This window comes from Lissotriton helveticus, chromosome 2_2 (assembly GCF_964261635.1).
Source record: "Lissotriton helveticus chromosome 2_2, aLisHel1.1, whole genome shotgun sequence".
NCBI lineage: Eukaryota > Metazoa > Chordata > Amphibia > Caudata > Salamandridae > Lissotriton > Lissotriton helveticus.
In genome coordinates, this window is record NC_136060.1 from 338,073,914 (window position 1) to 338,091,256 (window position 17,343).

Here is a 17,343-nt window from a genome sequence, read left to right on the forward strand (position 1 = left end):
AGGCTCAGGCCGTAGATGTGGCAAAATGTTCCTATGGGAATTAACATTACAAACGCAACCTGATTTCATGCCCCAAATTCTCGGTCCCCACTGCACGGATCACCCGCAAACTTTTCCAGTCAATAGTATCCCCTGTGACACTTTTCAGGCACAATGACATGCAGATTGGTCAAACAACACCAAAGTTATAGTCCAGTCAAAAATTGCTTTTCCTATGGAAACTAGATCAGTAGTGTGTGTGTGTGTGTGTGTGTGTGTGTGTGTATATATATATATATATATATATATATATATATATATATATCTATACTACTATTATAAAGCGAGAACTGTGAACCTTTGAGGCAGGTAAACTTCAGAAGTACACCACCAATCACAACACCCAATACAGCGTTGGAAAGGGGAGGTCCAGGAGATGGAAATAGGCTATAGAGCACCACACCATATACATTAGGGGGGGAAAGAACGTTAGGGGAAAAGTAGTCCTTTGGGGCATGGGCGTATGCATACAGTGATTTGAACGCGGCTTGCGAGAGGCGCAATGGCGTGTGGGTGTGGCGTTAGGTAAACGTGGCGTTTGGCGTCATGGGTGTCTGTATACAACGCGGCCAGGACCGCGGAACCAACATCCGACGGAGGCGTGTGGCCGATGGCGTCATGGCGTAGAGGCTACATGGGACCTGTCCAGAGGTAAGAGCGGACAGGACCGTGGGGAGGAGCGGACAGGAGCGCGGAAGCGGAACCGACACCGTGAGGCGTGTGGCCGATGGCGAGAGCTAACTCACACAGCCTGTCGGCCCCGCGCAGCACATTGAGGGAAGTATGTTTGCAAATACATGGCGGGGGGGTGCCGGACCCTAACACTTGTGCGGAGGCATGTGGCCGATGGCGTAAGGGCGTAGAGGTGCGTCAACATCCACATGCCCAGGGGTGCAAAAATGCTGCTGGAGTGCCCGTGTCCGGGGTGCGCGATGCTGGTGAGTACCTTTCATCTCGCAAAGCCTTCCCGGACAACGTCGGGACGGGCTACTAGTATATATATATATTCATGAACTATTCATGAACTGTTCGCACACCCAGGAACAGGGATTTGGCAGATGTTCGTGCAGGACGACGCCTGCTGAGAAGGATGGCAGCTACAGAGCAGGGCACAGGACGTCAGTGAGACTCCCCCTCTGCCCACTTGGGATATCATTTGAACTATTCATGAACTGTTCGCACACCCACATGGGTAACAGCTAGCGCGCACTACAAGAGCCAGCAGGCTTTGCATTTAGCCACGCCCTGGAGAGTAGGCTTTTTATCATCACAGGTGCGCGTTGGTTTGCTGCAAGCGGTTCTTTCCAAACCACGCCGCAGATGAAGGGAATAGGTCCCGAAACGCGTCCGGCGTTCAGAACTTTGGAAGGGGACACTGCTGATTTTCCTGTGCTGGCAAGTTGTCAATAAAACCTTTTTGAACTTTCCCTGGGATGTCTTACTCACTTGGAGCGAACCTGCATTGATTTGATTTGAGCGGCCGGCTCGGTCGCGAGTTCAAGATGCACCGCAGAAGAGCGGGTCCTGCCCATTTGCTTTGGTATTGGGAACACAGGAACAGGGATTTGGCAGATGTTCGTGCAGGACGACGCCTGCTGAGAAGGATGGCAGCTACAGAGCAGGGCACAGGACGTCAGTGAGACTCCCCCTCTGCCCACTTGGGATATCATTTGAACTATTCATGAACTGTTCGCACACCCACATGGGTAACAGCTAGCGCGCACTACAAGAGCCAGCAGGCTTTGCATTTAGCCACGCCCTGGAGGGTAGGCTTTTTATCATCACAGGTGCGCGTTGGTTTGCTGCAAGCGGTTCTTTTCAAACCACGCCGCAGATGAAGGGAATAGGTCCCGAAACGCGTCCGGCGTTCAGAACTTTGGAAGGGGACACTGCTGATTTTCCTGTGCTGGCAAGTTGTCAATAAAACCTTTTTGAACTTTCCCTGGGATGTCTTACTCACTTGGAGCGAACCTGCATTGATTTGATTTGAGCGGCCGGCTCGGTCGCGAGTTCAAGATGCACCGCAGAAGAGCGGGTCCTGCCCATTTGCTTTGGTATTGGGAACACAGGAACAGGGATTTGGCAGATGTTCGTGCAGGACGACGCCTGCTGAGAAGGATGGCAGCTACAGAGCAGGGCACAGGACGTCAGTGAGACTCCCCCTCTGCCCACTTGGGATATCATTTGAACTATTCATGAACTGTTCGCACACCCACATGGGTAACAGCTAGCGCGCACTACAAGAGCCAGCAGGCTTTGCATTTAGCCACGCCCTGGAGGGTAGGCTTTTTATCATCACAGGTGCGCGTTGGTTTGCTGCAAGCGGTTCTTTTCAAACCACGCCGCAGATGAAGGGAATAGGTCCCGAAACGCGTCCGGCGTTCAGAACTTTGGAAGGGGACACTGCTGATTTTCCTGTGCTGGCAAGTTGTCAATAAAACCTTTTTGAACTTTCCCTGGGATGTCTTACTCACTTGGAGCGAACCTGCATTGATTTGATATATATATATATATATATATCTCATTTGAAAAGTTATCATAAAGATGTGAATACGAAGGTGAGTCTAATAAAACAGTCTTGCAATAGGCGGGGGCACTAGATATTTAATATGTTTTTATAAATCGCGTTGCTCTGATTTTAGCAGGCAACAATGTTCCAAGCTAGGAAAAGGAGGTTTTGGAACTATTATCCAAGACGGGAGAGGGAAACATGTTGAGAAACGTGGTTTTGTAAGAAATGCTGCTTGTGTTGGTACATATGCTCTTGCTTGCATTATGAACACTTTACTAATGTTTTCTCCCAGATGGAATCATTCTGGAAGCAGCTGGAGAAAGTACATCAGTTTCTATTGGAGGATTCAAAGTGCACGAGCGAAGAAGCTGGAAAGATAATGATTGGTGTCACTGAAAACATGATTGCTGCTGAACTTCTGTTGACTGAATCCCAGGAACTACAATCAATGGTAAGCATGACCAGCAAAAAATAACATTGCCTACCTTATGGCTGTTTAAAGATATGCTATGGTATAAGAGCTTTGTCGTATCCAGTTACCAATCGGAAATAACATGTAAGTACCACTTCCCGTCCGTGTTCTCCTGGTGATCGTAAGTGATTTACTGCACTCCCTTCGTCGACCCAACAGCAACTGAACCACTTGTGTGCACTATGACTGGGACTCTTGGTGTCTATTAACACCATAGCCTTTCAGTGCACTTCTAGAGTTTACCTTTAATTGCAGTGGTTCCACGCATATATACATCAGTGTTATTGTGCCCTATATCTCAATATTTTACTTTTGCTTCTGTATTTGTTACTGAACCCTGCATGGCCTTTTGCAAATATAAGAAGTAGTTTGTCCCCTTATAGACTTTCCTTGTAGGTGTCAACTACACTAGGGCTTAAAAGAATCTGCATGCAGATTATTCAACATTATCATAGCTGTTACATTCAACCTATGATAAGCAAATTACAAGTTTCATAGTTTTTTCCTTCAATAGGAGAAATCACTAAGAAAGAAACACTTCTAAGGCACTCTGTACTTGTTAGATTGTCTGTTGGATAATGCAACCCATCCACTCTTTTGCCAAAGTATAGTCTGAATCAATATTTTAAACAGAATGTACTTATGTGAGCATTCTAGCCTCCTGCAAGGACTGCTTTTTAGAGCACTTTTGGTAAAGCACTGGACCAAGAGAAAATGAATACAGGCAAACATTAAACTTGAATTATGAGCAGCTGTACAAAGAAATGAACCAATCCTTTTACTTGCTACATAAACTGTATGGAACAGTAATGTAGCAAATAGATGGAGGATACTCCTGTGTTGGAGAGCATGATAGAAGAATGAGGAGAATTGATCTTGAGTAAAGAAGCAAAGGGTTTGACAAGATCTACATTAGAGGCACAAAATACAATTGACATTGGGTTGAAGAGAGAAAGAAGAATGCAAAATAAGGTAAGTCATGAATCTATGTAAAGATATTTAAGAGAAAGCAAAAAACAATGCTGGTGTGGAAGCATTGTTTAAAAAGCCAGCAGAAAAAACACATATAGGCTGATTAAATAGAGAGAGAGTAAAAGGGAAGGTGAGAAAATAAGAGACTTGGCATCAATATTTTGGTTGCATAATTGCAGCAGCAAGATTTTAAGACAAGAGCAGTCACTACCAAATAAAATAAACATGCATGTTCACTAATTATTTCTTCTCTACTCAAAAATATGTCCTGTTAATAACTTTCCTATGTAACACATTTAAAGTTAGAATTAAGTAGGCGTTTGACTGCACACACATTTAAAGTATTCGGTGTCACTTGCACCATAGCACTTTGCCTGTTTACTCTTTTAACATAAATGCAGGTGTGTACAGCTGGCATATTTAAATGTATGCACTATAGAGCAGGAATTAACTTTAGACTTACCTAGTGCTAACGTTAACATTCCAAACAAGCATTCGTAAAGCCAATAATTCTCACTATTTTACGAATGCCTATAGTATGGAAACAGTTATCAACATTGTTAGTTGACTAACCCAACCCCCACTCATTGTATGTATTTAACAAAGTCTCAAGCTAATCCTTGAAGAGGTTTCACCATTGCAAGCCACCACTTTGAAGAGGGCTTATCCAAAACCTACTATTTGTTTATTAAACTAATATGCTGGCTTTGACAGACCAAAGATGCAGACACTCACACTTTCACAATCCCTATGAGAATTAATATTGAACCATAAACTGTAATACCAAATATGGCAGCTCCATCTAGAACATTCCTCTTTATAATTAACAAATGCATATCCGCGGGGTTAGACACGGGTGTGTGCTAGCCCCCTTTTTTTTTGCTTATATATTAATGACCTGGAGAGCTATTTGAACGAGGGGACTGCTGATGTCCCAGGCGTGGGTCAGAGAAATCTTCCTGCATTATTATATGAGGATGACTGTGTTTTGATTTCGAGAACAGGAGTGGGCCTAAAAATATTTTTAAATAGATTTAATGCTTTTATGAGTACTTTGGGGCTAAAGACTAACACAACTAAGTCACATGTCATGTGGTGGGGAAAGCACACTATAAATTAAGATCGTGTTTTATCAATAAGGATAAATTACTTGGGTATCGAACTTATCTTATTTGGGTGTTCCTTTCGACTATAAAGGCTCCCTGGCTCCATCTTATTGAGGTCAGGAAGAGGAGCTTTAATAAAACTCTTGAGGCTCTATTCAGGTTTGCAAAGAAATTGGGCTCCAAACCTATTGAAGCAATAATTAACATCTTTTTTACAAAGTGTTCTGCTGTTATCTTGCATGGGGCCGGGGTCTGGGGATTTTGTAATGTCTCCACTCTACAAACAACAGAAAATGTCTTCCTCAGAAGACTAATGTCAGTCCCTTCTAGCTTGCCAAGTATTTAATGTCATATGGAACTAGGACTGACTCCCTTAACACATTGCATCCAAACTGACCCTATTATGTTATAGAGCTCGATTTGGACAAAGGATGAACCAGCCCTTAATCGCGCTATAATTCAGGGTTGTTTAAGTTTGGATCACGTTCATAAAATACCCTGGCTCAGTAACATCAAGAGGCAGTTGAAACTCATAGGAAGGCGAGACTGCTTTACCAACCCACAACTTCTCACCACTGTTACGAAATCTCAGCTATAGCAGGAGTTTTTAACTGTTCTGACCGGGTGTAGGGAACGCATGGAATTTAGCAAGAAGCGTGTAGCTGATTATTTCCCCTTTGTTAGCACTGAAAGAATAGAGCCATCCCTTTTGTTTCCTTTTATCCATTCTAAAAGATTTTATCTTATTAGATTTAGATTCAACATTGTCCACTTACACTGTTGGCTGGTGACATTTAAAAGTAGTGGGGCGTAAAGGTTTGTGGTGAGTAGGCGGTTCTGAGCGGAGTGAATAAGGATGACTGTCATAAGGTGGGATTCGGGGAGTTCTCCCCGCAATTCTTTTTTTAAAAGCTTGGGCAAATGGTGTATTTTCATTTTTGGAGCATATTTGAGGAAGCAAAAAGGTTAATAAAGTGATTGTGCCGTGTAGTTATGACATCAATAATGAGATTTCATATGATAATGATGTAGGTAGATGCTTATCGCACTCGCAGAACTCCGAGGTTCAGGGGTTTAGAACCAAGCAGTAAAATTGCTTGAAATATCCTGACAAATTAAAGAAGCAAATTTTGTAGTTTAAAACATTTCAAATTGCTGGGTATATTTTCCAACTTCAGCTTCAAGGTTATCATGTGGTGGGTACACGTGTTTAACTGCAGTAAGTCTATGTGCCATTTCAAGGTGTTTGTATTTGTTTAAAATAGCAAAATAATCCAAATGGTTAACACTTAAAGCAAGGCTTTGAAATGTTCTGAAAGATCCAAAGATCAAATGACTGCATCCTCCACACATCATGAGTCCTGTGTTCATCCCCTATAATGTGTTATTGTTTTAAAGTAGTTAAGTAGCGATGCTGTTCGCGTATTAGTGCCTATACCTCGGCTCTCCTACTTGCCATATCTGCTCATCCTGCCACTCAAGAACATGAAGCAGGCTCCTAATAAACAAATAAGAACACCACCTTCAGCTTTTATTTAAACTGCACAGACTGTTACTTCCACACACCAGGGCATTTGTGTTTAGGATGGTACGTATGTTTTTTATGGCCTGACAAATGGCTTGAAGAAAGTTATCTCTTGCATTCCAACGCGCACCTGCTTTTAGGCCCCTAGCACACAAAAGCCCTCTTAATGATTAAATATCTCATCAATTGGCAGGTATTTTTTGATAAATCTACCTTGTAAATGTTTTTTTGGAGGGGGGGCATAGACACACCGGCCAGTTGACTAATCATTTCACCTTAGACTGCAATTCCTTGCAGGCCATAGTAAGTGCTTAATCAAAAACAATGATCAAGCAGTGCAGAAATTTATATTCACAACAAAATGACATCTTACAAGCGGCACCAGACAGTAAGCATGGGCGTAAAATCCGCTCCGCTCGCGGATTTTTCGGATTTTCGGCAAATTCGCAATCCGCGAACTCTCGCGAATTTGTCGAAAATCCGTGAATCCGCTCGCGGCGGATTTTTTGCTTGGTTGCGGCGCGCGGCGTGGTGCACGGCGTTCACTTTCCGTCATTTTAGCGTTTGCCGAGTTGTTTTTCTTTGCGAGTGACGCGCCATTTTAGATCTTGCTGCGTGTTCCCGCGGGAGTTTGTCGCCCGCGAATACGTACTCGCGGCTTGCCACCTTGCACAGCACACCTCGCGAGAGTTCGCAATTGCGAACACGTAGTTGCGGCGGAAAGGAACAATCTCGCACTTGCGAAATAGAGATTTTGCAATTTCGCACAAGAAAATCACCAGCAAACAGGATAAACCTTCAGAAAATTATGATTTTTATCAGAATCACTCCTCAGGTTGACATTTGCATGGCCTTTTTTTTTGCAAGGAGTCCATTTTGGGCGGGGGGGGAGGAAGGAAGTGCCCCACAGTCTCCAACTTCCTGTTCCTGTCCAGCAGGCTCCTCCCAGTGCTTTGTCCATCTCCTGGTCACTTTCATTTGGATCTGGAGCTGGAAGGATTACTTTTTGTGGGTGCTGCTGGATATTTGGATTTGAGGCCTTTTTGACTGTCTTTGGATCACTTTTGGATTAGAAATCAACTTTCACAAGTAAGTTTGTTTGGGGCATTACAGTTGCTGCAAGTACAATTTTTGAACTTTTTCAGAAAATTAAATAAATTATATTGTGGGTAGCCACAGTATCCAGTAGGACCAGGGTTGGTTATGGGTGCATGATACAACTGTTTTGTTGAATTTAAACACCATTGAGGCCATGGATGGGCTGGGATTGTGCAGATTTTATTGTTTTTTGTCGTTTTTTTGGGCCTGCTGGTGTGGCCCTTTGCCCAGGGGTGGTGAGTGAGTGTTGCATGGGCCTAGTCTTTCTGTGGGGTGTCTTCTTGAATTTAAACATAATTGAGGCCATGGATGGGCTGGGATTGTGCAGATTTTATTGTTTTTTGTCGTTTTTGGGGGGCTGCTGGTGTGGCCTTTTGCTTGCCCAGGGGTGGTGGTGGTGCATGGACTGAGTGTGCCTGTGGTGTGGTCTCACTCTCTTTGATGTAAACATCATGGATGGCATTGGATTGTGGTGATTCCTGGCTGTTTTTCTGTTTTTTGGGGGTGTACTGTTGATGTGGACTGGCCATGTGGGTGGTGGTGGTGGCCATCTTGAGTGCTGGCTGGTACAGGCAACATGTGCTTGGGGTGTAAGGGGGCCATTTTGAGGAGAGGCAGTGTCTGAGGCCTGCACTTATTTTGCCTACTTTTCATCCCTTATGCCCAGGGGTAGTGAGTGTTGCATGGGCCTAGTGTTTCTGAGGGGTGTCTTCTTGAATTTAAACACCATTGAGGCCATGGATGGGCTGGGATTGTGCAGATTTTATTGTTTTTTTTCGTTTTTTTGGGCCTGCTGGTGTGGCCCTTTGCCCAGGGGTGGTGAGTGTTGCATGGGCCTAGTCTTTCTGTGGGGTGTCTTCTTGAATTTAAACATAATTGAGGCCATGGATGGGCTGGGATTGTGCTTATTTTATTGTTTTTTGTCGTTTTTGGGGGGCTGCTGGTGTGGCCTTTTGCTTGCCCAGGGGTGGTGGTGGTGCATGGACTGAGTGTGCCTGTGGTGTGGTCTCACTCTCTTTGATGTAAACATCATGGATGGCATTGGATTGTGGTGATTTCTGGCTGTTTTTCTGTTTTTTGGGGGTGTACTGTTGATGTGGACTGGCCATGTGGGTGGTGGTGGTGGCCATCTTGAGTGCTGGCTGGTACAGGCAACATGTGCTTGGGGTGTAAGGGGGCCATTTTGAGGAGAGGCAGTGTCTGAGGCCTGCACTTATTTTGCCTACTTTTCATCCCTTATGCCCAGGGGTAGTGAGTGTTGCATGGGCCTAGTGTTTCTGAGGGGTGTCTTCTTGAATTTAAACACCATTGAGGCCATGGATGGGCTGGGATTGTGCAGATTTTATTGTTTTTTGTCGTTTTTTTGGGCCTGCTGGTGTGGCCCTTTGCCCAGGGGTGGTGAGTGTTGCATGGGCCTAGTCTTTCTGTGGGGTGTCTTCTTGAATTTAAACATAATTGAGGCCATGGATGGGTTGGGATTGTGCTTATTTTATTGTTTTTTGTCGTTTTTGGGGGGCTGCTGGTGTGGCCTTTTGCTTGCCCAGGGGTGGTGGTGGTGCATGGACTGAGTGTGCCTGTGGTGTGGTCTCACTCTCTTTGATGTAAACATCATGGATGGCATTGGATTGTGGTGATTTCTGGCTGTTTTTCTGTTTTTTGGGGGTGTACTGTTGATGTGGACTGGCCATGTGGGTGGTGGTGGTGGCCATCTTGAGTGCTGGCTGGTACAGGCAACATGTGCTTGGGGTGTAAGGGGGCCATTTTGAGGAGAGGCAGTGTCTGAGGCCTGCACTTATTTTGCCTACTTTTCATCCCTTATGCCCAGGGGTAGTGAGTGTTGCATGGGCCTAGTGTTTCTGAGGGGTGTCTTCTTGAATTTAAACACCATTGAGGCCATGGATGGGCTGGGATTGTGCAGATTTTATTGTTTTTTGTCGTTTTTTTGGGCCTGCTGGTGTGGCCCTTTGCCCAGGGGTGGTGAGTGTTGCATGGGCCTAGTCTTTCTGTGGGGTGTCTTCTTGAATTTAAACACCATTGAGGCCATGGATGGGCTGGGATTGTGCAGATTTTATTGTTTTTTGTCGTTTTTTTGGGCCTGCTGGTGTGGCCCTTTGCCCAGGGGTGGTGAGTGTTGCATGGGCCTAGTCTTTCTGTGGGGTGTCTTCTTGAATTTAAACATAATTGAGGCCATGGATGGGCTGGATTGTGCTTATTTTATTGTTTTTTGTCGTTTTTGGGGGGCTGCTGGTGTGGCCTTTTGCTTGCCCAGGGGTGGTGGTGGTGCATGGACTGAGTGTGCCTGTGGTGTGGTCTCACTCTCTTTGATGTAAACATCATGGATGGCATTGGATTGTGGTGATTTCTGGCTGTTTTTCTGTTTTTTGGGGGTGTACTGTTGATGTGGACTGGCCATGTGGGTGGTGGTGGTGGCCATCTTGAGTGCTGGCTGGTACAGGCAACATGTGCTTGGGGTGTAAGGGGGCCATTTTGAGGAGAGGCAGTGTCTGAGGCCTGCACTTATTTTGCCTACTTTTCATCCCTTATGCCCAGGGGTAGTGAGTGTTGCATGGGCCTAGTGTTTCTGAGGGGTGTCTTCTTGAATTTAAACACCATTGAGGCCATGGATGGGCTGGGATTGTGCAGATTTTATTGTTTTTTGTCGTTTTTTTGGGCCTGCTGGTGTGGCCCTTTGCCCAGGGGTGGTGAGTGTTGCATGGGCCTAGTCTTTCTGTGAGGTGTCTTCTTGAATTTAAACATAATTGAGGCCATGGATGGGTTGGGATTGTGCTTATTTTATTGTTTTTTGTCGTTTTTGGGGGGCTGCTGGTGTGGCCTTTTGCTTGCCCAGGGGTGGTGGTGGTGCATGGACTGAGTGTGCCTGTGATGTGGTCTCACTCTCTTTGATGTAAACATCATGGATGGCATTGGATTGTGGTGATTTCTGGCTGTTTTTCTGTTTTTTGGGGGTGTACTGTTGATGTGGACTGGCCATGTGGGTGGTGGTGGTGGCCATCTTGAGTGCTGGCTGGTACAGGCAACATGTGCTTGGGGTGTAAGGGGGCCATTTTGAGGAGAGGCAGTGTCTGAGCCTGCACTTATTTTGCCTACTTTTCATCCCTTATGCCCAGGGGTAGTGAGTGTTGCATGGGCCTAGTGTTTCTGAGGGGTGTCTTCTTGAATTTAAACACCATTGAGGCCATGGATGGGCTGGGATTGTGCAGATTTTATTGTTTTTTGTCGTTTTTTTGGGCCTGCTGGTGTGGCCCTTTGCCCAGGGGTGGTGAGTGTTGCATGGGCCTAGTCTTTCTGTGGGGTGTCTTCTTGAATTTAAACATAATTGAGGCCATGGATGGGCTGGGATTGTGCTTATTTTATTGATTTATTCATCCCTTATGCCCAGGGGTAGTGAGTGTTGCATACTTGCATGTCCCTAGTCTTTCTGTGGGGTGTCTTCAATGTAAACATCATGGATGGCATGGGATTGTGCTCATTTTTCTGTGTTTTGTCGATTTTTTGGGGTGTATAACTGAACTGATGTTCCTCTGTCTTCCATTGCTTTTAGGTGCACAAGAAGACTCAATAGAACCACCAGTGCCAGGAAGAAGTCCTGCAGCGGTGTGTGCAGCATAACATCACGCGACGTCACGTCTGGACACAGAACCCTCTGCAACTCGTGCAACTGCTGCCTGCTGACCTGCTCTGAAGAAGATGGCCCCAAAAAAAGTAACCCGTAGCTCCTCTAGCAAGAAAGGTGCCAGTAAGGAGCAGAAGAAGCAAGTTACCAAGGACACTGGTGTGCCGCCCGCCCCTTTTTTTGGGAGTAAAAAAAAAAGTATGCCTGCAGCAGCTGCAGCGGGATCTGCTGGGGACCAAGCTGGCAGCAGCACCCCCGCTCCATTGGGCTCAGTGCCACCACCACCACCACGCCAACTTAAGTCCAAGCCCTTGAGTGCTGCAGAGGCAGCCAGTATACTTCTTCAATCACCATCGACCAGTGATGTTGGCTCATCGCAAGAAAGCAGCAGCAATGTCCCTCAATCAACACAGGTTGTTGTAGCTCATCTGACGAGTGTTGAACAATCACAGCCGCAACAACAATCACATGTGCAAGTACAAGCCCAAGTACATGTGGAAGGAGAGGCAGCGCAAGGAGATGCGCAAGCAGAGGTGCATGGAGGGTCACAACAAGTGCCCACAATAGTTGTTCCTCCCGAAGTAGGGGCACATCAGGAAATCGACAATCAAGGCGAGGTATCATTTGAGGAAGCCACTCCTCCTGATGATCCTTCATTGTCTTCCACACCCCTAGCAAGGAAGAGATCAAGGGTGGTGTCTACATCCTCTTCAAGCACACCTCCTTCTGATGATACGGATCAAACTTGGGAACAAACAAAGGTAGTTAAGCGTAAAAGGAAGCTCGTCCAAAGTCTCAGAGTTATGGAGTGTGATGAGTCTCAACAAGAAGTGGCGGATACTGCTGCTGATGAAGACTCTGCCAACGACGACCCAGTCATCATAAAGGTCACTGCAGCCCCAGCGGGCATGCAGCAAACAGACATTTTGACCTTAGCCCGAAGAGCTGCTGAGCGTGATGATGATGTTGTCGATGAGGAGGCAGTGGAAACACCACAATCATTGGAGTTAAGTAGTACACCAACTCGTCCCGCTTCCATATTTCTTTCTGGCAAGAAGAGACCTCCGTCAACCTCGACCTTAATTAGTGGCGGTGAAAGTGCAAAACGTACAAAAGTTGGGCAATCCACATCCTCCACTTCATCTGGCATTAGCTTCATGACCACCACCACCAGTATCGCCGCCTCCTCCATGTCCCACAGACACTTCAAGTCCCCAGTTTGGGACTTCTTTACTGTTTGTCCAAAAAATCCAAAGTTTGCCATTTGTACCCTTTGTAAGCTTGCAGTTAGTCGTGGTAAGTCAGGTACCAACTATGGTACCGGCGGCCAGAGAGGTCATCTTGAGAGAAAGCACACTGTCAGATGGTTTGCGCACCTAGATGCGATCAAAAAAGGCCAAATTCAAGGAAACGTTGATGTTTCATCTGATGATGACGAGCAGGAAGAAGACGTGTCAAACACTTCCCTTACACCCAGTACCCCTGTCAGCAGCACACCCAATGTGAGGCACACTAAGAGTGTTGGAGCGAGTGAGACACCAACGCACAAAAGTTCACCAGCGAGCAAAATTGGGTCAACGAAGTCATTATCAGCCCGTAAATGCTTGGTCCAGGGCAACATTAGAACAATGCTTACTTCAGACGTGCCATATGAACGCAACCACCCACTGACGCGTCTGTATAACACTAAGCTGGCTAAAATGCTAGCTGTGGACCTTCTACCTTTTTCTTTTGTAGAAGCGGTAGGTTTTCTTGAATTAGTGGCAACGCTCTGCCCTAAATGGAAGGTTCCGAGCCGGTTCTATTTTGCCAGAGTTGCGGTTCCAGCACTACATGAAGATGTGCTGCAGGCGATTGGGGCAGCTTTGCAGAAGAGTGCTGTTCACACAATACATCTGACAACAGACATGTGGACCAGTGGCCCAGGCGATGATTACATGTGCATCACTGCACACTGGGTCTCTTTTTCAGGTGTTAAAGCAAAGCTAAACGCAGGTGTTGACCCGGACCAAGTTTTCAAAGCTGCTCGGAAACATGCAACACTAGCCATGTTTGGCTTGGAGAAAAGTCACACAGCAGAAAACCTTTTGGAAGAGTTTAACAAAAAGGTCTTGACAATGCTATCCCCCCTAAAACGCAAGATTGGTTATGTTTCCACGGATAATGGCGCCAATGTAGTTAAGGCCATGTTCATTGGTGACCATGTTAGAGTGCCGTGTTTGGCGCACTGTATCAACCTGGTAGTTCAAAAATTCTTGAGTGATAAAGAGAGTCCAGCGTTCGAGGTAATGGCCACCTGCCGCAAAATGTGCAACCATTTCAGCCATTCTTTTAAGGCCCGGAAGCATCTGCGGAGACTGCTACTTCAACGTAGAATGCCAGTGAAAGCACTCATCCAGGAGGTGGCAACACGTTGGAACTCAACCTTCTACATGCTTGAGCGTCTGTATGAGCAGTATACGGTACTCGATCACTATTTCTTGACAGAGGCTACATCTCAGAAGGAGGACCTGCGGATGAGTAAGGCGCAATGGGACATAGTTAAAAGCCTGACAGACATGCTTCGTCCTTTTGAGTTCTTCACGCGTGCAGTCAGCCAGGAGGACTGTAATTTGGGAAAAGCTATCCCATTGTTGTGCATACTGGAGCACCAACTGATGGCGGTTTCTTCTGAGTTTGAAAAAGATGAAAAAAAAAAAAAACATTTCATTTTGTCTGAGAAATTATTACATCGCCTACGTGGTGATGAACGTCTTCAAAACATCAACTCAGATCAGCATTACATTTGTGCTACTATTCTGGATCCACGCTACAAAAAGGCGCTGGCAGACAACGCATTCTTTCCTTTCGCTGATGCAGATGTTCAAAAGTACAAACATTGGTTAGCCTGGTCAGCCAAGAGGTTTGAAAAAGAACGGCAGGTTATTGAAGGAGAAGCCAGTACATCAGCATCAGCATCAGCAGGCCATCCGCAGTCACAAGAATCCACTTCTGCACCTGTGGCTGGGGCACAAGTGACCTCTCAGCCGTTAAAGACACCGGCAACTGGATCATCTGCACCACACACAATGACAACACTAACAGTGGCTGGGGAGGAGGATTGGCTAAGTTTGATGGGGTATGGTTCTCGAAAAAATGTCACAGGCACAGCAAAAAGTAAGCAAAGTGGAGGAACAGTTGATGACCTTGAGTCGATGGTGCAGGACTATCTGAATGACTCAACAGAGGTCTTCCTTAATGATGAGCCATTGCAGTATTGGCATGGCAAAAAACAATTGTGGCCACAGCTCTTCAACCTGGCTATAAACTATTTGTCTTGCCCACTCGCAAGTGTGTCTTCTGAACGTGTTTTCAGTGCTGCTGGTGGCATTGTAACTCCCAAACGGAGCCGCCTCTCGCCCAAAAATGTGGAGCGGCTGACAATGATCAAGATGAATCAGCACCTCATACCACCAGATTACAAAGTACGAGAAAGCACGCCGCATGAAGACGAGGAGGACAGCAACGTAGATGAGGGGATTTTTTCTCTGTTCGGTGCCACTGACCTCATCCAGCCTGAATTCGCAGAGTATGATGACGAAATCTTGTTCTTATTCCCTGACACCGAGCCCTGAAAATGAGACAATCAATCAAGAACTTTCTTTTTCGTCCTTATTCACTTTTATTCCTGTGTGCTTTGTGTCTCTCTTTCTTTGTTTTGCACAGTTAATTTAATTCAAACTTTAATCACCTAATCCCAAAAACAAGACCATCATCAGAACTGTCTTCACTTGTTTGCTTATTGATTTGAAGGTGCCGCAGTCTACATTCCTCAGGTTCACAAGTTCTGAAGAACATGCTCCTCTATCCTCCTCCTCCAGACTGCGATTTCCCTCCAAGCAGAGTGCTGGATTACGCACAATGAAGAAAGACTCAGCACTTGTGGGGGTGTTGTACTTCTTTGCGGGTGAGTTGACGGATTTGGGCCCATTGCTGTGAAGCTCTAATAATGGACAAAAGTGTTTTGGACCAAATATGAGGTGGAAATTTCTTGCCGTTTTTGCTGACTTGCTTGCCTTTGAGGTGCTCTTTGGCGGGGTTCCGGGGGTTTGTGTGTAATTTTTGGTGTCTGTCGATGCACTGCTGCGACAGTCTAATCTTGATTGCATTTGCTTTTCAGGAAATCCGTGGTGGAAAACAGGAGTTATGATGATTGATGATGATGACCTAGCTGAACAGCGCCGCATTTGGAACGAAGGCCGAGAGATATTGTAAGTATGAGATTTAGCTTTTTCGCTGTTTGGGGGTGTTGTCGGGTGGTTTTTTGCGGGTGGGTTGGCGGGTCTTGCCTGGGGCATTCCTGGGAAGGTCTAATACCGGATAGAAGTGTTTTGGACAAAATCCATAAGGAACAGCCTTTTTTTTGCCATTTCTTCAGACATCTTGCTCAATGTAGCGTTTTGGGGGGCTTCCTGCTGTTCGTGGGTGGGATGCGGCCGGGGTCTCTGTCGAAGCACTGCTGCGACAGTCTAATCTTGATTGCATTTGCTTTTCAGGAAATCCGTGGTGGAAAACAGGAGTTATGATGATTGATGATGATGACGACCTAGCTGCACAGCGCCGCGTTTGGACCGAAGGCCGAGAGACATTGTAAGTATGAGATTTAGCTTTTTCGCTGTTTGGGGGTGTTGTGTCGGGTGTTTTTTTGCGGGTGGGTTGGCGGGTCTTGCCTGGGGCATTCCTGGGAAGGTCTAATACCGGCTAGAAGTTTGTTGGACAAAATCCATAAGGAAACACCAGTTTTGGCACTTTTTGTAAGTTAGGGTTAGCCCTAGCAGCAGGATTGCATGTGTTTCGGGGGGTTCTATTGCAACGCGGTTCTGTTGTTGTAGAGCACTGTTGGAGCGATGCTGGCTATGGATACTTTTGCTTGCTTGCAAGTGGTTTGAATACAATCCACGGTCTGTATTTGGGCCTACTGTTACTTTCAAAGTACGTTTTGTAACCATTTTTCTGCTAGGCATCGTTTTTGGAGATATGATTGGGGTTCTTCTACATTTTTGCGACTGGCTTTAGTAAGGGTCTTGGTGGGAGCATTGCTGGGAAGGTCAAATTTTGTTCTAAAACACAGTAGTACACCTACCTTGAGGGGAAAGATCCGCTATAATATTTTGGCCATACTTATTGATCCTTAAAAAGGTGACTCAGACAGAGCACGCAATTTCAAAAATATTGTACTGTCTATTAGGGAAATCAAAGTGTCACTTTTTGAACCACACAGCGTACATACCTTTTATTTATTTATCAGTGGTATTGTAATAGCACTTCCTGTTTTCCGTTCAATAATTACAGGCCGGGTTTCAGTCAACATCCGCCAGGCAGGCAGTGGACAGGGTGTCTTCTGTCAGTGGTCACCACATTGATGGACGAAGCGTCAGCTGGAATGGAGGAGTGCCGCCAATAAGAGGAATTGTTTGCTGCATGCAACTTACTTACCAAATTCAACAGGACAACTCCAACAACATACGCAATACAGATACAGTATCCATTGTTGTCTTTTATTCTATGAGTGTGACTGCATGTGCTTACCTTTAGTTTGTAACCAAAGATTGTCTGTATCTTCAATTATTGTTTGTCCATGCTCTGCTTTTTTTTTCTTCTCTCAACAAAACCTACCCAAAAAGAAACCCCCATTCCCATCCATTTTACAAACCCTAACCCTCTTCCCCCGGGCTGTGTTGTTTTGCTTGATGTCTGACTAAAATGACATCAATAATTCCACACACTTGCTGGGGAGGATAAGGTCATAGCAGCAACAGGCTGGTGAAGGAATACGAGGATATCTTCTAGACTTACTCAGCTTCAGTACTATATCTTCTAGTAGTAGTAGCCAATGTCAAATAAATTCAACGCAAGTACTAGTTATACTTGCAAGCAAATACTTTACCATTTGTTAGGCTACATTATGGCACTGTTCTAGTGTACTGTCACCTGCTATTTTCTCGA

General features: G+C 45.6%; 1 protein-coding gene across 1 annotated transcript in view; it reads left to right on the forward strand.

The window, feature by feature from the left end:
- EVC (EvC ciliary complex subunit 1) overlaps positions 1–17,343 on the forward strand; it is a 675,738-nt gene that overhangs the window by 234,225 nt on the left and 424,170 nt on the right. Inside the window, exon 8 of the mRNA XM_078678487.1 lies at positions 2,844–3,002. Within this exon, the coding sequence (XP_078534613.1) occupies positions 2,844–3,002 (159 nt within the window). The remainder of the gene's footprint in view (positions 1–2,843; positions 3,003–17,343) is intronic.